The sequence below is a fragment of the Nannospalax galili genome, unplaced genomic scaffold, assembly GCF_000622305.1.
Source record: "Nannospalax galili isolate Female #2095 unplaced genomic scaffold, S.galili_v1.0 scaffold1437, whole genome shotgun sequence".
Taxonomy (NCBI): Eukaryota; Metazoa; Chordata; class Mammalia; order Rodentia; family Spalacidae; genus Nannospalax; species Nannospalax galili.
In genome coordinates, this window is record NW_008341050.1 from 1,833,029 (window position 1) to 1,858,681 (window position 25,653).

Genomic DNA, 25,653 nt, shown 5'->3' on the forward strand with positions numbered 1-25,653 from the left:
TTTGGGAGCAAATGTGGGAGCTATGCACAGAGGTTGTGTTTCTATTTATTCCCCTAAAATGATACCGAGGATGGTTAAAATCACTGCAGGTTATGAAGGCAGCGCTGGGGGCCTTGCTGTGATGCCTAGATTCTAGGAGAGGCCTCCTGTGTCACATGACCTGGCCCCCGCTCCCACGCCTTATTTAGTATTTTAACCTCATTTAAGCGATCACAGTGAGGAGACTGGGATGAGGTTAATTGCCCCAAATCTATTAGGGCTTGGTGTGGAGTCAGATTTTTAATCTCTTTAGGTAGATTCCCGTCTGTATTTTCAGGTGGTGGTCCACCAAAAGCAGTAAATCTAATCTCCTTTTTAAGCAAATACACAGTTTAAGAAATAACCCCCTTCCTTTTTGGTCTTTTTGAGACAGTGTTTCCCTGTAGTGCGGCTGACCTGGAACTATGTAGACCAGACTGGCCCAGAGCTCAGAGACCTGGCTGCCTCTGCCTCCCATGAAGTGACTAAAGGCAATCATGCCTGGCCAGGAAACTCCCCCCCCCCCACCCCCCCCCCACATCTTCTAAGACAAGATCTAAGAAAGTAGCCAAACTTTTTCCTTGAGAAAGGGTGTCTTGTAGCCCAGGCTGGTCTTGAATTCACTATGTAACTGAAAATGGCTACAAACTTGTGATCTTCTGGCCTCCACCTCCACTTGTTTTTTTGGTCTTTTTGAAATGGTCTCCCTGTAGCCCCAGCTGGCCTGGAACTCACAGAGCGCTTCCTGCCTCTGCTTCCCAACTGCTGGGATTAAAGGTGTGCACCACCAGGCCTGATTCTCAGCCAAGTGCTTGTATTCCAGGCACGTAATTTAAAAAGAGCATTTTTGATCAGGTAGGATAGTGAACACCTGTAATATTTGCACTTGAGAGGTGGAGGCAGGAAGGTCTTGAGCTTAAGGCGATCTTGGGCTACATAGAAAGTTCAAGGCTAGCCTAGTCAGGGCTATGTATCAGACCTTGTTGTAAGAAAAAGGGGGAAAAACCCCACAATTGATCCTGTTGGCACTGAGTCATCCCTCATGAGTTCTGATTCATCCACATCACCGAAAGCACTTGTTTTTCTCCAGTGTGGGGCATTGAACTTGAGGGCTAATACATGGTAGGCCCTACCCACAGCCCAGCCCTTAATTGTTTCTTTGGTGTTATAAAATCTGTTTCTAATACACATGGCAGTGCATTTGGCCAGAATCTGGTTAATTGAGGCCCCCTGCTCCCTGAGCACTTGGGTAAGTGGGAGTGAGATGTAATGGCCTTGCTTAACATTGTTCCAAACCTGTAGCATTATGCCAAGGTCATGATGATAATTGTAAGAATGCTAGCTTGTCTTGCCAGCGTTAATGAATTGTGGCCTTCTGAAAGTGTGGGCACTGAGTAAGGCCCGGGGTGACTGCAGCCTGTGTGTACCTCTGAGGCTCTTAGGACCCGTGATTTCAGAGTGCCACCCAGCCCGGAGAGACTTCATGGCTGGTGTTTGTATGGGGTCCTCAGTGGCTGGAACTCTGGGTAATTCTGCTAGAGTGTTTACTTAGCATGTGTCAGGCCTGAGGTTCCATCCTTCACAAAGACCTGGGGTAGAGACACTTGTTTGGGCTACTTTTCTGCCCACCCAGTTTTCCTGTTTTTTCCCACCTAGAGAGAGAGCCAAAGGTGACATGCTAAAAGGATTAGAGATCAGTTGGTCTATTTTCTTTTGAGACAGGGTCTTCCTGTAGCCCCCCGGATGGCTTAGAACTTGCTGTGTAGACCAGCCTGGCCTCAAACTCACGGAGATCCACCTGCCTGTGCCTCCCGAGTGCCGGGACTAAAGGTGTGTGCCACCATGCCCAGCATCTATTTTTTTTTTTTAATTTATCAAGGCCGATTTTACTTTTGTAAAAGATTGCCTTGCATAGTCCTTCAGATCCAGCAAGCACCACTCTGACCTCTTAAAGAAGAATGAAAACAGGTGCTCAGAAGTGACTCAAATCATAGGCTGTTCACTCATAGACTGGGGATGCCAGGCCCCAGCCAGGACTACTTAGCACGCTTGCTCCTTCCACATGGCTCCGTCAACCCATACTTTTTAAAACTACGATGCCAGGCTGGTGAGATGGCTCAGCAGGTGAAGGCACTTGCTTCTGGGCCTGACAACCAGAGTTCCAGCCCAATCCCTGTGGGCCCCACGTGGTGGAGGTAGAGCGCCAGCTTCTGCAGGTTGTTCTTTGATCACCACAGGTGCTTGGTCATCTTGGGCCCTATACACACACAGAATTTTAAAAAAAGGTTTCCATGCATCATGTTCTCCTTAGTGGTCAGCTTGGTGACCTGGGCAGGGTGAGTTTAGCCAAGTCCCCAGCCCTAGGGGCTGCATAGAGCATCAGTGCCTACAGCTACAGCCCCTGCCTTCCTTCACTGCCCTGTCTCGCCTGTCCTGAGGAAGCAGCTCTGCTGACCCCCAGTGTCAGGGAGTGTTAGGGTCTGGACATGCAAACTGAGGGGGTTGCTCTAGTGGGAACAGGTAGGTCAGGGTTGAGCATAGAGAGGTAGTGTGGAGCTGAGCTGCCGTTACCACTGTCTCCTGGGCTGTGGCTAACCTCTGAGTAGTGTTTACCCACACTGATTGAATATAGTATCTTCTCTAAGCTGCTAGAACATATAATGTCTGTTCCTCTGGTTGCTTTTCATTTAATGTGTATGCGTGTGTGGGGGTGATTTTTTTAAAACATGAATTTATAGACTAACCCGTCAGCAAGAACTCTCAGGTTCAGTGGGGTAAATCCTATTTAGCAAATTCTTTTGTTTTTGGCTTTTTTTTGGGGGGGGTCTTTTTGAGACAGGGTCTCCCTGTAGCCCCAGCTGTCCTGGAACTCACTATGTAGACCAGGCTGGCCTTGAACTCACAGAGATCTGCCGGCCGTGCGCTACCACACCTGGCTAGCTTTTTTTTTTTTTTTTAAACACAGGTTTCTACCTATAGCCTAGGCAAACTACTCTTGAACCCACTGTATAGCTCAGGCTAACCTTAAATTCCAAGTTCTAGTTCAGACTTTGGTGTGCTGAAATTACAGGCATGAATGGCCATGCCCAGCTCTGTCAAGTTTCTGTGTGTGTGTGTATGTGGTGGGGCTATGCAGAGGCCAGAGGATGTTGGGTGGCCTACTCAATCACACTTGGTCTTATTCCCTTGAGACAGGGTCTCCCTGGAGCTAGGTTGGCAGCCAGCAAGTCCCAGCTATCCCTTTGTCTCTAACCCCCACAGGGCTAAGTGAGCACTGGCCACATATCCATCTTTTTGCAAGGGTGCTGGGGATCCAAACTCAGGTCCCTAAGCTTGTGCAGCAAGCATTCTTAACCACTGAGCTGTCCCCACAGCCCTTACAATCTTGTATATTTGACAGGTGTTTTTGAATACTTGCTGTGAGAGTTGAAGTGGGTTACATTTGAGTTGGATGGCATTTTCTAGCTCAGGGAAGGGGGGAACTCAGCACTGTATTTTTGCTTGTTTGATTTTTATGGTTCAAACTCAGGGTCTTATGTGTGCCTCAGACTCTAACTCTAGGCCTCCGTTTTCTTGTGTGAAACTGGAATGTTCAGGCTGGCAAGAGCTAAAATGGATGGGGAAGAGGAATGTAGGGTGTTGCTGGCTGGGGACAGTGCTACATGAGCTTGCTTGGGAAGCCCCCAAGGCCAGGGCTACACTGCTTGGGTAAGTGCCAGGCATTTTTTAGAAGCTGCCTGTTGGCATGAATTCTAAAGTGCTGGCTTTTAAAGCTCTATCTCTGGGTATTTTCTAATCCTGCCATTAGGAAGTTATGGGCTTTGTGTACGCTATTGGATTGGACTCAGGGCTTCATGCATTTCATAAACCTAGGTAAGGAAGGTACTGAGCTCCATTACCAGGCCTCTGGATTTTCCTTTAAAAAAAACAAAAAAAAAAACAAAAAACAGGGCACACTAGTGATTGACCTTGCTTGTAGCCCCAATACTGGGATTAAAGGCATGGGCCACCACGCCCAGCCCTGCTTGCTTGGTTTTGTTTTTGCTTACTCTAGGCCTTGAGCACAGGACTTTGTGCATGTTAAGCCCATGTGCTCTACCCTTGAGCCACACCTCCAGGTCAAATTTAATCTTCAGTATTTTTTAAAAAATTTTTATTTCTCACCGGGTGTGGTAGTGTACAGAGGCAGGGGGATCTCTGTGAGTTCAAGGCCAGCCTGGTCTATATAGTGAGTTCCAGGATAGCTGGGACTACAGGGAGACCCTGTCTCAAAATAAAAATTTTTTTGTTTTCCTTGCATGTATGTAAGTGCACCTGTGTAAGCAGTGCCTAGGGAACTGGAGTTATGGACAGTTTTTCCCTGTGGGTGCTGGGAACTACATATGAGTCCTGCAAAAACAGCCAGTGCTTTTAACTACTGAGTCATCTCTGCAGCCCGTTTTTTTGAGACAGGGTCTTGCTCGCTGTGTAGCCCTAGGATAGCCTTGAACTGAAGATCTTGTTGCTCTTGACTGCCCTGTTTTGGGTTATGGGTGCATGCCCCAAGTTGTGATCAGGATTGAACTGGGGATTTGGTGCTTGCTAGGCAAGGACTCTGTATCATCGAGTTAGATTCCCCCAGCTCTCCTCAATTTAAACACCATTTTAAAATTGTCAAGTATTGTGTCTGCTTTGAAGAATTTGCCTGTTGCAAGATTACTAGTTACTTTATTCATTTAAAAAAATTCAGTCAAGTCCAGAACATAATCTCAGAGTCTAGGTTTTTTTTGTTTTTGCAGTTTTATAACTTTCGAGTCTCAGCAGTTAGTAGTTCTCATCCACATTAGAATTTTGAATGGTAACAGGGATGTAGGTTACTGAGGTCTACAGTTTGGCGAATCCTCATCCTCATTATATTTCTGGACAAACGGACACGATGTGGAACATTCCTTATTCCTTTGGCCCAGACAGCCTTGTTGAACCTGGTATCAATGGAGTTACCCTCTCCTTGCTGGCGATTTTCCGGATTTCTTTGAGTGTGGGCGGGGGGCAGGTTTCTTGAAGCCTACTCCATGGATGCACTTGTGAATGTTGATGGTGTATTCCCAGATCACCACCTCCTTGATGGCGGAAAGGCCCCCCCTTCTCGCCACCCTTCTTTGCGGGAGCCATTCTGCCGGGCCCAGGTTGGAAAGGCCAGAGTCTAGTTTTTTGAGATAAGGTTTTGTTTTATGAACTTCTTGCAGTCACTCAGCCCTCCTGCCTCTGCCTCTCTGATGATGGGTTTACAAGCATGAATGACCAACCAACCACACCTGACTGGGATAATACTGTGAGCAGAAGTCAACATCTCATTGCCAACATTAACTGTATGGCCTTGGGGGAGTTGCTTCATCTTTTAATTTCTGAATTCATAGGCCAAATGACAGTACTTGTTACTTGCCATTGGGTTGCTCTGAGGATTTAACGAATTAACGTAAAGGGGCATAATGACGTGCTGTGTTGTTGTGTCATTGATAAACAGTACAGTGTTGCCAGTGCCCTGTTCCACCAGCGTAGACACTGCCACCCTCTGCCCTTGTTTGGCATTTCCTTGGCATCTTTCATTTCAAAGGATGCGGTAAATTAACAAATTTAAATTGACATTAAAAATGTATGTGCTGGTCCTCAATACCAGGGCAGGAAAACAACCAGGATAGTTAGCCGGGAACAAGGGGGTGGAGAGTGGGGACTGGGAAATCAGACCCAGGGGAGCGAACCAGGCCGGGTCAGCCTTTAACATCCCAGCCTCACAGGAGCCCACTGGATCAATATTTGGGTTGATCTGTTGTCACTCACTCTGGGGCCTGGGCTAATAAGTGTGTTCAAGCCCCTGTCCTGTTTTTCCTCATTTGCAGAGGAGGCGAACTGTTCAGAGAACTGATCAAAGACTAAATAAGGGAAGGTAGGTCTCCCCTCTGCCATCTCCAGCCTAGACTCTCACACTGTGTCTGTTCTTCCTCCCCTTTCCTCTTTTATTAATTCCTGTTGGCCCATTGACTCTGCCTAGAGGCATCTCTTCCTGTAATTATGTTGGGGGGGCGGTGGAAAAGGGACAGAGGGACAGAGGGACAGAGACCGAGACCAGCAGACACTGACTTATTAACCAGACTGCAAACTAACCAGACTGCAGTTTTACCAATTTCCCCTGTAATCTCATTTTCTGTTCCTTATTTCTATCTGATATGCCCTGTGTGGTTATGTTTCCTAGAGGTTTAAAAGCGGTCATGTGGGGCCAGCAAAGTGCCTTGGGGTAAAGGTGCTTACTGCCAAAACTGAGTTTGATCCCTAGTACCCACCAGGTGGGAGGAGAGACCTGTGTCCTTCAAGTTGTCCTCTGACTGCCATACATGTGCCATGGTACATACACAGACACACATACCACACACATAATGAAATTAAATTTTTTTTTTAAGAACGTGGACATAGCCTTGTACCTGGGTACTTGGAGCCTTTGCACTTTCCACGCCTTCCTGGAAGATGCCCCAGATAGCCTCCCCTGTCCCTTCAGGTCTGCTTGGATGTGGTCTTCCCAAGTTCCCACTGCTCTGCCTGAACTAGCCCTTCACCCCACCCTATCTCTCTTCTGGGCCAGGCTCTCTTAAGGCAGGCTACTGGAAGGCCCAGCATTCTTGCGTTACTGTTTAGGCCACATTGTGTCTGCATTTATCCAACAGTGCTTGGCGTGGGGTAGGTGCTCAGCATCGACGAATGGCAGTATGGGATATGACCAGTAGATGGTGACTCAGGAAGTGTTGGCAGGTCAGTGTACGTGAAACTGAATTTTAATAGTATCAAATTGGGCTGGTGAGATGGCTCAGTGGCTAAAGGTGCCTGCCACCAAGCCTGGTGACCTAGATTCGATCCCTAGGACCCACATGGGAGGAGAAACTGGCTCCTTCAAGTTGTCCTGACCTCCACATGCAGGATAAGTAAAGTAATTAAAGACTATAGTGCCAATTTTTTTTTTATCACCTCCTGTGCTTGGGATAAAACTAAGGTTTTAGCCTCACACATTAGACTGTTTGAGATAGTCTTGCTATGTAGTCATAGCTGGCCTTGAACTCATGACAGTCCTCCTGCCTTAGCTTCTGTAGTGCTGGGGTTATGGTCATTTGTTACCTTACCCGGCCTGCCTGTCTGTCTTTTGTCTCTGTTTCACTCCTGCTAGGCGTTTGCTCTACCACTGAGCTACATCCTCACCCCTTTTTAAAAAAACTTTTATTTTGAGGCAGGGTCTCACCAAGTGGTTCAAGTTGGCCTTGAATTGGCGTCCTTGACTTTTTGTTTGTCTTGCCTCAGCCTTCTGGAGTAGCCAGACCGACACCTCATGTTGGATGCATCAAAGCTTTATCAGGAATAAAGGAAGCATTTTACTTTCTGACCTTAATAGGTCCAGAGTGACTTTGGGCCTAGGTGAAATGTTAACTTTCGCAATCTTGGTCTGTGTTGGGGCTGAAGGGATTGTCCCTCTACTGCCTATGGGAGGATTCTGTACGTGGCAGGACCCCAGGGAGGGGGTAGGGAGCTGTTCACGTAGCTTAGGCATCTCTGGATCTGTTTGAGGTGAATCTGAAAACAGAACCGAGCTATAATTTGAGGAAGTGATTTCCCTGCTGTTCCAGAAGTCCGTGGTTCTCCTTTCGGCCTGGTGGTTCTCAGGTTTTGATTTAAGGGAGGGCAGTGCTGGGAGGCAGTCGTGAGCAAACTGCAGTGTCTGAGCGTCAGAGGGAAACTTACCATTTTGCATGCTAACCAAAAAGAAAATGAATTCTCAGGAAGTGGAGAAAAGCTCTGCCCTTAGGATCCCTTTACATACAGACTCCAGAGAACTTTTGCTCCTGTGGTTTGTTGGTATCAATATTTATCACACAACACAAGTAAAAGTGGAATGTTCAGGGATACTGATGAATGCTGGGGGTGTGGTAGATCAAATTATATTTTCAATGCATGTTTCCCTAAGTATCAGCATAATCGGTAAGAAGAATGGTTTGTTTTGCATTTTGCAGTGTGGTGTGTGTGTGTGGGTGTGTATGTACTGGCATGGAACCCAGGACCTGTGCATGCCGGACAAGTGCTTTACTGCTAGGCTGCACCCTCAGCTGTTTTTTCCCTCTAGTCTTACACCTGTCTACTGGTGTTTTAACATACAGCTGTTTTTGTGTTCAGTCTGTTGTGCTGTGTGGTATAGGCTCTGGAAACCTCCACTATTTGTTTTTGAGAGTGAAAGGCAGCTGGTATTCTGAGGACTTTGTAGGGACACCTCCCAGTGGTCTCTGGGGTCTTAGTTTTTGACTTCATCTTGAGAACAGCTGGCGTGTTTGGGCAGGACCTGCAGGTATCCAGCTGGATAAGTGCTTTCTATTCAGTGCTTTCTACCCAGCAAGTTGCTTTATGCCTCTGAGCAGCTCTGGGAGATAAGTGCGACCTATCAGAATGCTGGGCCTTCCAGCAGCCTGCCTTAACTCAGCCAAGGCTGGAAAATGGTAGGTTTTTGTTTTCAAACAAGGGCCACATTCCTAGTAAATGTTAACCAAAGGAAACCCAAAGTGACATTTGTAGTAGACACACTTGTGACTGAAACATTTTGGCTTGAGCAGTCATGTGAGTCAAGTTCAGAACCCTGCATCTCCTTTAGCAGGGTGTGCCTGGCAGATCTTCCCAGCAGTGGGCCTGCACAGCCAGTGCTGGTGGATGGGACTGACTGAGTCTTTGTACTACAGCATTCTGAGCCAGCAGTGGAGTATTGATTGCCATGAACCTTGAGACTCCAGAACTGTGCCAAGGATCTAGAACTACACTGTGCTCCTGCCTTTACCTTCTCACCTGTCTGGAGCCTGGACTGTCTTGGGCACTCTCATGACTAGGGCATAGCATAATTTGTCTAAGAGTATGTAAGTTCGTCTCTGGTCATTACCTGTTGTGGCCCTTTGGAGGAAGAACTTTGGAAGGGCTAGTTTTTTTTTTGTTTTTTTTTTAAGACAGGATCTCCCTGTAGCCCCAGCTGCCCTCTAACTTGCTATTTAGACCAGCTTTCTTGCCCTGGATGGTTTGGTTTGTGAGCAAAGTGAGAAGTGGAACAGCAGGGTAGAAAGAACCTTTGTTTTACTTGTTTTTTTTTTTTTTTTGGTCTTTTTGAGATAGGGTCTCCCTGTAGTCCCAGCTATGTAGACCAGGCTGGCCCTGAATTCATCTGCCTCTGCCTCCTGAGTGCTGGGATTAGAGGCACGCACCACCACGCCCAGCCATGGAGCATGTTTTTTATTTTTTTAATTTATGTGTATTTGTGTATTGCCTGCATGTAGGTAAGTGCACCTGTGTCATGCAGTGCCTGAGGAGGAGAGAAGAGGCGGTCAGATCCCCTGGAACTGGAGTTACAGACAGTTGTCAGCTGCCATCTGGGTGCTGGGATTCGAACCTAGGTCTTAAGAACATTCAGTGTTCTTAACCGTTGAGCCATCTCTCCAGCCCCCAGGAGCAGTGTTTTTATTCTGCTGGGCAGAATGTTTTAGGAATTCAGGGTTCTGGAAGGGGCAGACAGATACTGTTTGCCAGCAAAAGCATCTTTGTGGAGAGAATTACATGGCAGTGTATCGATTCCTTTGAGAAGTATCTGAAAGCAGGGGACCAAGGGTAACATTGCCTCTCCTGGGGTTTAGCCTCTGTTTCCTAGCAACCTGCCTGTTGCCATGGTGACATTACTGCGGCAGCAGATGCAGTAAGCCATGGAATGTATGATCAGGGAGGCTGCATGAGTTTTCTGTTCTTTTGGAAGCTAAATGCAAAACAGTATTTAGTACAGATCACATAAAATTTTTAAAAGGCACATGTATATTCAAACAGTTAAGCCGATTGAACAAATAGAAGGAAGGGTATGCATTGTGGGAAGGGTGGTCTCCTTCATTGTAAGGGTTTTGAAAATTTTGGAAGTCACATTGTATCTGGGCTTGTCAGTGCTGTCAATCAGCCCTAATAAAGATTTGTTTGGAGACATTCTGGTGAACAAAGTGGTTGATTAAGCATGCGTATTAATTGGGTTTAGGTTTGACCACAAAGTACAGACCTAGAGTGATAACCGTTTAAGTTTGATAGGACAGTTCCTGGTCAGGGAGCTCGGGGGCTAGGCCAATGAGCTGCGGACCTTCTCCAGTGGAACTCCCAAGTGGAGGCCCTGACAACTTCATGTTCTGCGACCTTGAGGTTTAGCCTTTTTCTTCATGGTCCAAGATGGCCAGTGAGATTCCAGCTATTGCATCTATGTTTCAAAAAAGGTGTAATGACTTCTTATTAACAGACCCTTTTGCAAAGGAGCCTGGGAAATGTAGTCTTACATTCTGGTATCTGTGCTAAGCTAAACATCCATGACTGTAGTTGTATGAGAGAAGGGAGAAGGATGCAGGGGAGCAGGTTGTGGTCTTCCAAATTGGGCAGTTAGTGCTTACTCTAACAGGTTGTAAGGCTTATTCTGATTTTAAAGGTTAACTCGAGGAAAAATTGAATTTATACTGAAACATACACAGCAGAACATGAACACCTCCACCCCACCCCCACCCCCGTTGGGTTTGCTTACATTTATACATAGGTCACCCAGAGCTTCCTGGGCATCAGAGATTCTCCGTGTCTTCTCATTCATCTTCACAGAGTTCCTCAGAAACATTTCATATTTTTGCATCTGGTTGGCATGGGCAAGTTGTCCAGGATTAGCATATGGTAGGGGACATTTTTCTGGAAGGCCTGGGAAGTACTTGTAAAAGATGGGTTCCTGGACAGGGGTAATGGCTCATTGGTAAAGTGGTTGCTGCACAAGCCTGAGGCCCTGAATTCGCTCCCTAGAACCCATGTAAAATATGCCAGGCACGGTACTGTACCTGTATTCCCAGCACTAACTAGGGAGGCAGAGATAGATGGATATATGGGGCTCACTTGCCAGCTGTTGTATAAAATCTTAATATGCAAACTCCAGGTCCCAGTGAGGGACCCTGTTGCAAGAAAACAAGGTAAATAGCTCTGGAGGAATGACTCTCGAGGTTGATCTTGACTGTACACACCTGCATGCGTGAGTACGTGTGACATGAGCACACACAGTAAATAAGATGGGTTCCAGGTATGTTCTGAACAAGGACAGTCCGGGTAGTCGGCCATAGCTAGACACAATGATCTGCACCTGCAACTTTTGTTCCTTGCTGTGTCCCCTCCTTCTTGCCTGTGGGGAACTTGTATGGCTCCTAGAGACAAAGGATCTGTTCTGTGGGCTCCTGAAAGGGTGTCCTGGGTACATTCCCCTCTAGTGACCCTTGGGTCTTGGGCAGCTGACCGCCTCTGAGGCTGCTGCCTTTGGCTGTCCAGCTCTTTGAGCTTCTACCTCCTGATGAAATGTCCATCCAGCTGGTGTGAACCTCTGTTCTGTGTGGCTGTGGATGACAGTGGCATTTACTGTAGTATGGTGTGGCAGTGTGTTTCACAAGCTTCTAGATTCCCTGGAGCAGGTACTAGTAATAGCCCCATGTGTAGACAGACCCCTTGAGGTCTCCAGGGCACATGATTAGGAGCAAGCACTATCTCAACAATCTCAAGGCCAGCCCCACAGTGGGGCTGGAAGAGGAGAGGCATTTACAGTTCCCCGAGGAGGTGAAGGTGTGGGAGTGGCGAGGTGGTGGTGAGCTTTGGCAGTTGGAAGTGTTTTTGTGTGATTAGATCATCTTAATTTTCCACAAGGCCCTGACATCAGTGGCTTCATCCTGTTTTTACAGATGGCACAAACAAGCTCAGGACAGTAGCTTGCTGTTTGGCTAGGAAGTGGCAGAGCCAGACTGGGAGGCAGCTCGTATGTCTGTTAATCATTGCTCAGTGCTGGTAATGTACCTTAGACATCTTAGTCTGAAGCTTTAAATCTTGTAAGGAGTCACAGGAGTCACACACAGCTCTGTGAGCAAGCTCACCTCCCAGCCTATGTTTTCATTTTATTTGTGTGCATGTGCACAGGTGCCATGGTGGAGGTCAGAGGTCAAGTTGCAGGAGTCCATTCTTTTTCTACTTTTTGGGTCCCAGCGATTGATCTTGCGTAGTCAGGCTTGATGGCCTGGCCTGTGCCTTTTAGGTGCTGAGCCATTTTGTCAGTCAGTTTTGTGTTTTTTTTTTTTGTTTGTTTGTTTGTTTGAGACAGGGTCTTCCTGTAGCCCCATCAGGCCAGGAATGTCCTGTGTGAACCAGGCTGCCCTCAAACTCAGAGATCTGCCTGCTTCTGCCTCCCGAGTGCTGGAATTACAGGTGTGCACTACTGTATCTGGATCATTTGCTTTTGAGACAGGATCATGCAGATTACCTCAGGCTGGCTTGAACTTCACATTCCTCCTACTTCAGCCCCCAGGTCTGGGACTACAGGTGTGCATCATGACACCTGACTTCTGGAAGATTTTTTTTAAAGTTTATCTATGTATTTGCATGGACACAGGCACCAGTGTCCATGTAGCGGTGTAGTGGGGGTTAATTCCTGCTACCCACCATGTGGGTCCCATGGATTGAGTTTAGCTCTCTGGGAGTGTTTTGAGTCTAGCATCTGAACCTCAAGCCCAGTGCTGGGCAGCAGTTATTTAAAAACAAAAATTAAAAATTTTGTTTTATGTGTATGATTATATTGACTGCTGTGTTAATGAACCCGTGTCATGGAGGGCCCTCAGAGGCCAGAAGATCCCCTGGAACTGGAGTTAACAATTGTTAGCTACCATGTGGGTGCTAGGAATCTATCTGGGTCTTCTGTAAGAGCAACCAGTGGTCTTAACCATTAAGCTATCTCTCCAGCCCCTGGCAGCCATTCTTAATCCTGTACAATTCCATTGATGCCAGCTTTGTTTTATTATTTTTGATAGTACTGGGAATTGAACCTGGGCCCCTCATGTGTTGGGCAAGCGTTCTGTCATTGATCTGTATCTATACCTAGCTTTGGGGTGTTTATTTTTGGTTTTATGCTTTTGAGACAAGATTTTGCTGGGTTTGAACTTACTATGTAGCCCATGCTGACCTCGAACTCACAGCAGTCCTTCCTCAGCATCCTGAGTGCTGGGATTACAGGCATCTACTACATGCCTGGCTTTGAAGCCTACTGTCTTGATATACTGCATTGTCAAGTGATTTAGAACCTGTCTGTCATTGCCTACTAGAACATTTCTGTGTATCTTTAGTCTTGGAGTAAAATGGTAGCTGAAGCCAGGTGTGGTGGGTAACACATCTTTAATCTCAGCGCTAGGGAGACTGAGGCAGGACTATGAGTTTGAGGCTAGCCTGGGTTACATATGGAGACCTGTCACAAAAAGCCAAAGGGGAAAGCAAAGTCAAGTCCCCAACACTCCCCAGAAAAACATTTGTAGTCTGGACCTCAGCAAGGCCCGTCTCTCCTGGCTCCTGAGCGAGGCCCATGAACTGAGCTGTGTGGCCTTGAACTTGCCCTGCATTCTGTTCACGTCTGTAAGGACACGTTTAATGGAAACTGCCAGGGGCTCAGGCAAACGGTCTTAAGAACTTTCTTAGAGGTAGCTAACCACCTTAAAAAAAGATGTTGGTTTGAGGGACAGAGTGTAGGAAGGTGAGAAGAAGCTAAAGCTTTGTTGGGAACATTTTGAGAAATAACTGGTCAGAAAGTGGTTTGGATAATCTTTTTTAAAAAAATGTTTTATTTTTTATGTGTGTATTGCCTGCACATATGCAAGTGCACCTCTGTCATGCAGTACCTGCAGAGGCCAGAAGAAGGTGTCAGATCCCCTGGAACTGGAGTTAGGGACAGTTGTTAGCGGTCATGTGGATGCTGGGATTCGAACCCGGGTCTTCTGCAAGAACAGCCAGTGCTCTTAACTGTTGAGCCATCTCTCCAGACCCTGGGTAGTTTTTATATAGTGGATATCTATAAACATGCACCCTCTGCCTTGTTTTGTGGGAATGAAGACTTTAGCTCTTGGGGGCCTTCCTGTCTAGCTTGCCACTTACAGACCCCCAGGGCCTAACGAGGCAGCCCCTTCCCTTTGAACATCGCTGCTGTGCTCAGGATGCGGATGCTCCTTGTCTTGACAGGGTCTGCTTTTGTTGCTCAGTGCTCTGGGGCCTAGAAACACGTTCAACAGTTCCACTTGCTCCCTTGCTATAGGCAGAATAGGTCCCTGAACTCTTTGAAAGCCACTATACCAGTCTCTGAAGCACTCTTTAGTTTCCTCAGGGACTCCGTGAAAGGGCGGCATGGCCCTGCCTCTCCTAATCTCTACCTTTCTGTTTCTGGTGGCCTGCCTTCACACACTGATTTTCCTACAGAGCTGTACAAGACACATCTATTGGCTCCAAATGGGGAAGTAGCTGACAGTCGACCATAGAAAGATCCCATCGAGTCCAGCTTGGTGAATAAGTGAATTTATTTTGGGGTACTTGTCACATGGCTTACAGGCCGCTGTACCACTAAAGGTCCCACCCCTCATAAATACTTGATTATCTGTAGCTGGGGCAGGATGGAGTTGTGATTGGAATCTGAGGGAAGAGGGTCTTGTGACACTTCCCAGGGAATGTTAATAGCCTCATTACATAGCAGATGGGCTTAGCAGGTCTGCAGATCAAGCAGCTGTTCAGCTTCATGATGGAGGTGGTCATCTGAAAGGGGCTGGAACCAGCTGCCTCCAGCCCACCCATCCTCTCGCTATGCAGTCTTGCTGTGCCGTGTTCTTTCAGCCCACGGTCCACTTCCCTGAACCCTATTTATTTCATTTTCTTTGCTTTTCAGAATGTCCTGGATGTTTTCTGTTAGCTTTCTGTTAAATTGTTGCTCCCAGGTCATGCTTGGACTCAGGCCTTGGACCTTACTAAGATGCAGTTTTTTACCATTTATTTAGTGTGTGTGCACACGCGTGTCATGCTGAGCATGTGGAGGTCAGAGGACAACTTTCAGGGATTGATTTCTCTCCATCCACTATGTGGATTCTAGGGATCCAACTCCAGTAAGGTGCTCTGCCCTCTACATTTCGGTCTTTTTTGCTTCTGCAACGTAAGGCTTTGTGGTTAGATGCAGATGTGAACCTGCTTGCCCTGTGCTCTCTCAGAAGTCCCTAGTCACTGCTGTGGTGCTGCCCACAGGATGAACCCCTGACTTAGGGACAGTCATCGGATGGTACTCATAGGAATTAACCAGACAGTAAGTCTGTTATCTGGGCCTGTGTCAGGTAAAGGGTGCTGCCCTGTGTTATTTTCAGACTAGAGTCAACCTGGCTAAAACAAACAGCACAGTTGTGATTGAGCATGGTTTTGTGTCAAGTTCCTAGAGGGAGGGAACAACCAGTCTGCTTGTGGCTTGGGCTTGCTGTTTCCAGAAACTTGGTAGAATTTTGTCAGGTATAGCAAATTCCTAAGGAAGATAGATGGTTGGGGAAAACAGCCAGGACAGAGCTTTACTCCAGCATCAGGAATGGTGGCCTGCTACTCCAGCTGCCTTGGGCCCTAGTCTGCTGGTGCCTGAGCCTGCCCACTGACTCCCTGTGTGTAGCCACTGTGCTGTCCTTTGCTACCAGCCAAGCTGTATTGTTTGTTTTGGATGTTGTTTCCCCTCTATCTCAGGCTGATCTGCAGCTCTGGGTAGGCTTCAGGTGGTATAACTTGCTGAGTGCCTTTCATGAGTTCTTTCATGGGAAGGCTTAATGGGGAGCCGGCAGGTCTTGGAGCTCCAGTTGTGAGGTGTCCTACCCCACACTCCTAAGAGTTCTTAATCCTGTGACTCACCCTGTCACCTCCTGTACTTGGCTCCAGCCCAGCTTGTCTGCATTGTAGCTTAATCAACTTCTGGCACCATCAGGTAGAGTGGTGTAGTTTTGAATCTGTTTTCCCACAGAAACCAGAGTCCAGGTCAACAGCGTCTGGGCAGTGGAGGTTGGTTAACTGGATGTGTTTGTGATTTGGCTTGGAGGGGGCAGGGAGGGCCAAACCACAGGAAGCAGAGTCATGGTTTGTGTGGGGATGTCTGAAGCGGTGTAGGCCACTGGCAGATGACCTGGCTTGAGCTGTTTGGGGGACCTCAGTCTGCATGTGGAGCTATGGTCACAGTAATGGAACATCTCCTTTCCTTAGTCTCTGGAGGAAGAACCTGCGAGGTTCTGTGCCGTGGGGTTGGGGGATGCTTCTGCAAGCAGGCATGTGTCTCACTGGGCTTCCAAGGTGAAGCAGCAAGACTGAGTGAGCGACTGGGGTTTTCGTCTCCAACTTGGGCCCAGTATTTCCTCTTTTCATCCACAGTTGGTTCAGCCCCCTATGGCGCTTAGTCCTCAAGCTGTCCCATCTTTCTCTGTAGTCTGATGGAATCTGCCTGACTGACTACGTAGCCAGCCTGGCTTCAAACCCATCATTCTCCTCCCTCAGCCTCTTGAGCGCTAAGATTGTTGTAATATTTTAACAATTCAATAGTTGACTCTGGGCATGGTGGCACACACCTTTAGTCCCAGTACTTGGGGAGGCAGAGGCAGACAGATCTCTCTGAGATTGAAGCCAGCCAGGGCTACATAGTGAGTTCAGGCCATGTAGGGCTAAAGGGAGAACCTGTCTCAAAATTAAAAAATAAGAAGGTCAGTAGTCAGTAGTTGGACATGTCCTCTTTGGTCCTATGATTGGGGACAGCCCTGGCTTTCCATCATGGCTAACCAACCTGTGATGCTGTGTGTTGTCATGGCCTGGTGAGGGACCACTCAGCTAACAGGTCAGGACTAGTGTTAGTCCTGAGGTTTTACGTACCTGGCATGTTAAAGTGCTCCTCACACTGATTCTCCTTTCAGCTCTGACTGGCCCTGTCCCAGACCTGCAAAAATGTGCCGGGGGCTCAGCGGTGCTGTGCAGTAACTTGAAGACGGCGGTGGAGTGTGGGGCACTGAAGCATTGCCAGCAGTTTGTCTGGAGCAAGCCCACCGCGGTGAGTGCCAGCCCTGCGCCCTCTGCAACCTCCACTGTATGGAGCACTTTCTCCTGTCTTTCTTTGCTCCATTTGGGAACACTGGCAACAGGGCAGGCAGGGCTGTTGGTGTGCCCAGTTCACCTAAAAAATGGAGGTTCAGAGAGGGAAGGTCCATAGGCCGCCTGGTCGTCTGGTGGCAGTTAAGGGGGGGAGGGCCTCCATTCCTGCCACTGTGTGTGCTCTGCACTCCGTTACAGGCCTTTCTGCAGGATCCAGTTCCCCACCTAGGTGAAGACCCAGTGGGTCTGTGGTGTGCCTACATAGGCACATAGCCCGGCCTTTGTCTCCTGCCCCACAAAGCACATGATAGGCTTTCCAGGTCTTTCCCCATCTGCTCCCCTTCTCCCTCAGCCAGGCAGACCACTGTTGGAGAATGAGAGCCAGATGTAGCTAAGTAACCTTTTATTTCTAGCTGTCCCTGCACAGAGGAAGATATGACAGTCTCCATGTAGGTGTTGTTAAGTGGAGCATGTAATGGGACTCTGGGAAATGGAAGGAGACTACATTCTTATGTGTTTCAAATCCCTTGGAGATGGAGCTTTGCTGAGTCCACCTGCATTCAGATGAATGTGCTCTGGGGCACACAGTGGCAGGCTGTGTGGAGTTTGGGTTCTAAACTTGTTAGTGACTGCTACTCCACCTTCAGTAAAAGAAAACTTGATTAAACATTGCTGAAATCACTCACTAGAAACTTCTCATCTTGTGGCCAGAAAGTTCAGATTTGGGTTCTCCCTTTTGTGTTTTGAATAATGCTTCCTCTTCTCAAGTTTCCTGTGCATTGAGTGAGGACTATATATAGAACCTTCTGGATTGGGTGGTTGTGGAGCTGCCAGACTCCATGACCATGCATAGTTAATAGCTTGACAGGGTTATCAACTTGACAGGGTCTGAAGGTTCACACAGGTTTCTCTGATATAGCTCAGTCTATAGTTGTCCTTTAATCGCAGGCAGACAAGTTAGCTCCTCCATGGGCTAAAGGTCAGTTGGCATCAAGGAGGAAGTACATGTGGTTCTCCATGAGCTTCGAGAACCACCTAGGATTTCCCAGGCCAGGCCTGTCAGAGATTGGCTTTGGTGTGTGTCTAATACTTGTTCAGAGTGCTGCCTGGGAGCAGAAGTAGATGAGGTACCAGGGGGTGGTCAGTGGGGGGTTGAGAAGCTCACTGACTGGCTTGGGTTGTGCTTTGACATGACTGCCATTTTATCCTAGCTGTTTTCTTCACAGCTGTGAGCATTCCTAGGAGATCGACTAGTGCCATGTGCATTGAGCAGGGGCTGAGGGCCAGAGGGTACCAAGGAGGGATTACCCTGTCCTTCCCTTGTATCCTGCTGCTTCTCTCCTCACATGCAAGGGCAGGCATTAGGATGTGACAGTGGAATACCATCTTGATCACAGTACTGGTCAGATAAGATCAGGAATGGGGATGGGGGGATGGGGTATGAAGTGTCCTGCACATACAAAGCTCTCCCTCATTTGTGTTCTCTTAGAAATCTCTTCCATGCGACGTGTGCAAAGAGGTTGTCACCGAAGCTGGCAACCTACTGAAAAAGAATGGCACTGAGGTGAGCTGCTGTGAGTGGGGATATGGGGGTGGATGTAGGCGTGGGCATGATGTGGACTGTGGCCAGGTGCTGGGCTTCCTTAGGAAAATGGTGGCTCTGGAGGTCCGGAGAGGAGGAGTGTTGGCCCAGGGGTGGCAAAAGTTGGAAAGGGCAAAGTAAGAAATGTTAGGCTTTTGTACTGCAGCTGTTTGGTTTTTTTTTTTTTTTGAGGTGTCCCTTACTAGGTTATCCAGGCTGGTTAGCTTTCTGAGTGCTGGAATTATAGGTGCAAGCCATCATACCCAACTTATGCATAGGCATTTTTATGTGTGTATGCTCATGTGTCTCTGTAGGTGGGGGGCACACTTATCTATGCATGTGTATGGAGGGGTCAACTTTTTGGGACAGTGTCTACCTATAGCCCCCGGCACCAGCTATGTAGACCAGTTGATTCTGCCTTTGCCTCCTGAGTGGTGGGATTAAAGCTGTGTACCACCACCATGCCTGGCTTTCTACGTTTTTTTTTTTTTTTTTTGAGACAGTCAGTCACTGAACCTCAGCTTGCCATTTCAGCTAGACTGTCTGGTCAGAGAACTCCTAGGATCTGCTTGTCTTTACCCTACACCTTTTCCCCCGTCTCCCTTCCCCCTCCTTCTCCCTGTGCTGGGGTTATAGGTATGTGTTGTCATGCCTGACTTTTATGCATGTGGATGCTGAGGATCCAAATTCAGGTCTTCTTGTTTGTACAGCAAGCTCTTGACACAGGAGCCAGCTCCCTAGCCCATACATACATACATGTTCCTTTTAAAAAGCAGTTTAAAAATAAGCTGAGGCCTGAGAGACACTAAGGTGTACTCTTCAGTGGACCCAAGTTTGATTTCTAGCACTCATGTTGGACAGCTCATGACCACCCGTTACTCCAGCTCCAGGGTAATCTGATGCCCTCTTCTGGCCCCCATGGGCACTGCACTCACTTGCACAAACCCATAAACAAATAATTAAAATAATAAATAAAAAAAACTATTCCTTATTCTAGGCTGTACATAATAGGCCGAATGGGGCCTGGCTTGCTAACCTAGATTAAAGTACCCAAAGTTAACTGGAATTTTACACTCTACTCAATCAGCAGCTAGGCTAACATGTGGCTGTCATTTTGGCTACCACCTCAGGATTACTTGTGCTTGTAAGATCACAGGGCAAAGGCTCCCTGTTTAGAATTTTTGTGTTTTTACCTGTTGTGTTGACAGAGCCTTGGGGAACCACTAGCTTCCCACCATTCTTCCCCTGAGGTGGGCAGGTCTCCAGGCTTGCTTTTTGCTGTAGTCACTCACAGAGGGCTTCTTGCCTTGTGTCCCCTCATAGGAAGAGATCCTTCATTACCTGGAGAAGACCTGTGACTGGCTTCGTAACCCCAACCTGTCATCATCCTGCAAGGAGGTGGTTGACTCTTATCTGCCTGTCATCCTGGACATGATCAAGGGGGAGATGGTAGGTGATGGGGACAGGCTCTTGATGCTACTTCAGGGCCCAGAGCATAGGGGCTGGGTGGGATTTATTTTATAGCTCTTCATAGCTTCGTGAATTGAGTAGCTGTGACACATCAGGTTCTCTGACTTGCTAAAGCTGGAATTCCTTGGATTCTGTGAAGGTTTGTCAACGCCAGTTAGACAAAATGTTTGTTAGGTCTTTACCCCTTGAATAAGCACCTGGCTTCATTTCTGTGAATGTAGAATTGAGTAGTCCTAGGGATGTATCTGTGGGATCAACCACTAGGACGCTCACTTTGTCATTCAACAAGTGTATATTCTGCCCAGATTGTGGAAGCTGGGTTTCAGTAGAGAACAAGGAGGTAGCTTTGTGGATTTCGGAAGGAGAGGTGCTGAGAAACTAGTGGGCCAGTGGGACTGAGAGTGTTGAGATGGGACCAAGGTTTGGTGACGAAGGTGATGTGAGGCTCTCTAGGTCCCATGGCTATGAGCTACAGTGGAGGCATAGGCAAGATACCCAGGATGGAGGTTACAGCATTGCTCTATGTGGTTGGAGACAGTGGAGATGGGCAGATACACATTGTGTTTGAAGGGCGAATGGACTGGCCTTACTCAGGGGATATATGGGAGACGGGGGTGGGAACATCCTCCAGGTCTCTGGGGAGTCAGCAATGGAGTCTTTGGCTAAAACGGCCAGGCAGGGAAGCAGGAAGAAGGATGTAAACTAGAGATGTCCACGTGGTGGTAAGCAGTGGGAACTTGGGAACCACATGGAAGGTGTTTGAAACCAGTGGGTTGTGTTAGCTTGTAACGGGGCTGTGACAGTGACTCAGACTCTGACCCTTTCTCTCTGCCCAGCAACTCATCTCCCTTAGAGGTGAGCAGTGACATTGGGGGTAGGGAAAAGCCTGGAAGGCCCCTGTAAGGTTATCCTCCCATTCTTCCAGAGCAGTGTGTTTTTTTTAGGGACTTAGTGGGGGACTGGTAGACAGCAGACCATTTCCTGTCATGTGGAGAGGGGCTTTCAGCCATTTTTTCTCCCTTCCAGAGCAACCCCGGGGAGGTGTGCTCTGCACTCAACCTGTGCCAGTCTCTTCAGAAGCACCTGGCCGAACTGAACCACCAGAAGCAGCTTGAGACCAATAAGATCCCAGAGGTGGACATGGCTAGTGTGGTGGCTCCCTTCATGGCCAACATCCCTCTCCTGCTCTATCCTCAGCCGGCTCCCAAGGATGGTTCCCAAAGTCAGCCCTGGCCCAAGGTAAGTCAGGGTGAATGAGATGTTGGTGATGTACCCACTAGAGATGGGCTAGCAGGGGCAGTGTGCACATCACTAAACAAGCTTCTCCACTTGTTCCTTGAGTCTGTAGTTTCTAAAGAATGAGATTTTTATTTCAAATTTTGATTCATTTATCTTCAGCTTATGTGTACATATGTGTTGCCTGCATATATCTTTTAAGTGTACCACCTGTGTGCACACACCTGTGTGTGATGCCTGTGGAGGCCAGAAGAGGGTGTTGGATTCCCCTTAAACTGAAGTTGTGGACTGTTGTTAGCCACAATTTGGGTGCTGGGAACCTAACCCAGGTCTTCTGTAAGAGCAACCAGTGCTCGAACCAGTGCTTTCCCTTCAGTAGAGCTTGCTGCAGTGCCACCCCCTCGTATTACTGTTACCAGAAGGAATAGCCAGGAGGTTAGAACTCTGGGTTGTGGAGCTGTCAAGCCAGCCACCCCTGTGATGGGGCCTGGGTGGGTGAGGTATGGCGTGCTCCAGGAACTTGTGCCCTCTTGGCTGCATAGCTGCTGTCCTCGCTGTCCTTGTAGGCAAGTGGAGATGTCTGCCAAGACTGTGTGCAGATGGTGACAGATATCCAGACCTCTGTGAAGACCAACTCCACCTTTGTCCAGAGCTTGGTGGATCATGCCAAGGAAGAGTGCGACCGCCTGGGGCCTGGCATGGCCGACATGGTGAGCCTTACTCCCCAAGGCCTTGGATGATCTGGGCTAGTGTGCAAGCCGTAGTGCTGAGGAAGAGGCAGGTGAAAGTGTCCCTTTCTCCAGCTGCTTTTGGGGGCGTGTAGAGACTTTGGTATATTTGATTAGTTGAATCTTTTTTATAACAAATTTTTGGGCCAATGGAAGACTGCTTTTGTAAAGCTTTTTCTTGCCACTATATGTATTAGAAATACACTAGAACTTATTTTTTAAATTTTGTTCATTTTTGAATTTTTAAAAATGATTTATAAGCTGGACGTGGTGGCACATGCCTTTAGGCCGAGGCAGGTGGATCTCTTGAGGCCAGCTGGGGCTACAGGGAGATCCTGTCTCAAAAAGACAAATGTGATTTGTGTGTATACTCACATGTGTGCCATGATGTGCTTGTGAAGATCAAGGGACAACCTTTGGGAGTCATTTCTTTCCACCATGTCAGCCCGAGATTGAACTCAGGTCATCAAGCTTGGTGGCAAGCACCTTTACCTGATAAGTCATCTGCTGGCCCTAAACCTGTTTTAAATTATTTTTTGCAAATTTAATGTAATAGATTTTGATTGTATTTAGATCCCCTCCCCTATCTGTACCCCCTTACTATCCCCAACCAAGTTCATGTACTCTAATATGTGTGTGTGTGTATGTATGTACATATAAAGGCCTATAGAGTCAGGTTTTGTCCTCAAATACCCTTTGGTGTGAGTTTATTCACTGGAGCCTGGTGAACCAAGAGACTGACTCTCCTCTGGCAGCAGCCATCTGTTGCCAATAGTACCTGAGGTAGGGCTGGGTCTGTGCTGGGATTTGTCTGGCTTGAGCTTAGGTGGGACTTGTGCATGCTGCCACCATTGCTGTGAGTTCTTATGAGTATCTGTCCAGCTGTCTGGAAAACGGTTTCCTTGTGTTCATTCTCCTCCTGGCTCTAGTCTTTCTATTCCCTCTTCTGAACCTGGGGATAGAACCTGTTTTTAAAAGCATGACTGTTGTCCATGAGTGAGGCTCATAGTTTTAAGTGTTTCCCTCAGGAAATGGCCACCAGTAAGCAACCTCAGGACATTGACCTGGAAGTTGCCTTTAGTCCTGTGGCCTTAGAAACCTACTTTGTTAATTCTGCAGGTGGGTTCCTTTCTTAAACCTTATTCTCATTATTAACCACACTTGTGAAATGGATGTGTAAAACCAAAAGGCCAGCTTTGGGCCTGAGCACCCACAGAACCTGCCTGGCCACGTACAGGGGAGGCTGTTGCAGTAGGAATGGCCAGCCCTGGATCTGAGGCTGCCTTTCTGCCCATTTCTCAACATTTTGAGGACCATGTAATCTCACTGAAATGGCCCTGCAATTACTATCTTAACTGTTCCCACTTAAACCCTCTCTGAGGCCTGTTGGAGTCCCTGGCTCTTCTTCCTGGGGAGGCCCTCGGTCCCGACACTTGCTACTCTCTGAGGGTCTGCTGGAAATGCCTAGATTAAGGAAGGCAGGCAGTTGAAAAAAACTCTATTTAAATTCTGGCTTTAAATATCAGTCTTGCTGGGTGTGGTAGCGCACGCCTTTAATTCTAGCACTTGGGAGGCAGAGGCAGGCGGATCTCTGAGTTCACAACACTGCCACACATTTCCTCTGGGTAGAGAAATAACCAAACTGCCATTTTATCTTATTAAAGCTTGCTCAGGCTGGGCGGAGAGGCAGGTAGATCTCTGAGATCTACATTCTAGGCCAGCCCCGTGGGGCTATAGGGAGACCCTACCTCAAAATACCAAACTAAACCAAACCAAAACAAAACAAAAACTTGCTCAAGCAGACACTGAGAATTCCTCTCCTAGGAATTTTTCCTTGGGAGAAAGGGTCTCTGCAGCTCAGGCTGGTCTGGAAGTCATTCCTCTTGCCCTCCTGGGTGCTGGAATTCCAGGCATGGGCCACTGCATGCAGCCTATAGGGAGACCCTACCTCAAAATACCAAACTAAACCAAACCAAAACAAAACAAAAACTTGCTCAAGCAGACACTGAGAATTCCTCTCCTAGGAATTTTTCCTTGGGAGAAAGGGTCTCTGCAGCTCAGGCTGGTCTGGAAGTCATTCCTCTTGCCCTCCTGGGTGCTGGAATTCCAGGCATGGGCCACTGCATGCAGCTGGAAGTCACCAGCTGGCATGGGTGAAATGTTGGTTTGGTTGTAATTCACTTAACTGATGGCCTCTCTCTCTCTCCAGTGTAAGAACTACATCGACCAGTATTCCGAAGTCGCCATCCAGATGATGATGCACATGGTAGGTGGTAGGGGACCCCTTCCTTGCGTCATCGCCAGCATTTTTGAAAACTCCATGGTTTAGCACCCTCCTTTTCCATTGCGTAACTGTAGTGAGCCAAAGTGAACTGTCTGTGCCCAGCAAACTCCCATTCACAATCTCAGCCCCTTTTTCCTATCAGGAAAGCCTGCCTTAGCTGATTTGATCCCTGGACTGCCCCAGTGGCAGCCTGGGGCCTCTTTGCTTGTGCATGTGAGAGCTGGCCATCAGATTGCTAGTGTCTGGCTTGAATGCTGGGGTCTGTAGAAGTCTGCCCTGCCACTAAGGTGGGAGAATTTGAGGGACAGCCTGCTTTTGGGGTCAGGAGGGAAGGAGCTCTGCCTAGCAGAGCAGAGCGGACCCTGTGACCAAGGAACTAGGCTTGCTTGAGCCCAGCTCCTGATTTGTCCAGGCAGCTGGGGGTGTGGTCATTCATTGCCTAGGAGAGATGGGAAACCTGGGTCTTGGGACACAGCTGATGCTGAAGACTGGCTCTAGCACAGGCTGGTCAGACCCTAGAGAGCAGGTGCCAGCTATGCAGACATCTAGCCTGCAGGGCTGGAAGGGGTGGGGTCCACTTGCTTCCTCTTCCTCATGCTGTGTGGTCCTTGTTCTTGAATAGGGCCCCCTTCTAGCTTTGTGTATAGTTAGCACCCCGCTGTGCTGCCCTGTCCTGTCCTGCCCACTCAAGCAGTCTTCTAGCAGGGTGGGTTGGGGCTTTTACTTACACACTCCCTGCCTTGTGAAAACACTTCAAGCCAGCGTATGAAGACCTACATCTGAAGTAGGTTAAGCCTTCTGATTGGAAGTCGGTCCTTCCAGCTGACGTCAGTATTTTCTCATTGTAAATACTGTGTGGGAAGTTTTTTTTTTAAAGTTTTTATCCTTATTTGGGTTTTGCAAAAACATCATTTAGATGTGTTTAGAGGCCATCTTGTACTTTAATGTAGATTTCCCCCTAAAAATACTGATTATTCTTGTGCATGACTTTCATGTGGCTGCATATTAACCCACAGTGTAGCAAGAACATAATTTATATGAGCAGTCTCCTGTGGGTGGTTGGACAGTGTTCAGGTTTGCCCTTGGAATGATGGCGTGGCATCCTTATACATTCGTTCCTGTTTGGCCGTTAGGATAACAGAAGCTGGAATTCCTAATTAAAGCCTAAGTCTTTAGAGCCACTGCTACATCTGCCTTCCAGGCTGGCGTCTGGCCTGAGGTTGTACAGTTGGTGATTTATAACCCCTGTACCTCCAATTTGGGCAGCCCCAGGTCCAGATTCGCTGCTGTGGCTGGTGGGATTAGGCTCCAGGGATGAAAGCCTCTACCTCCAATTTGAGCAGCCCTAGGTCCAG

The 25,653-nt window shown here is 47.9% G+C and overlaps 1 protein-coding gene across 1 annotated transcript in view; it reads left to right on the forward strand.

Moving 5' to 3' along the window:
• Psap (prosaposin) overlaps window positions 1–25,653 on the forward strand; it is a 32,721-nt gene that overhangs the window by 927 nt on the left and 6,141 nt on the right. The window contains exons 2-7 of the mRNA XM_008836643.3: window positions 16,824–16,957; window positions 18,488–18,562; window positions 19,904–20,029; window positions 21,077–21,289; window positions 21,853–21,996; window positions 24,224–24,280. Of these exons, the coding sequence (XP_008834865.1) occupies window positions 16,824–16,957; window positions 18,488–18,562; window positions 19,904–20,029; window positions 21,077–21,289; window positions 21,853–21,996; window positions 24,224–24,280 (749 nt within the window). The remainder of the gene's footprint in view (window positions 1–16,823; window positions 16,958–18,487; window positions 18,563–19,903; window positions 20,030–21,076; window positions 21,290–21,852; window positions 21,997–24,223; window positions 24,281–25,653) is intronic.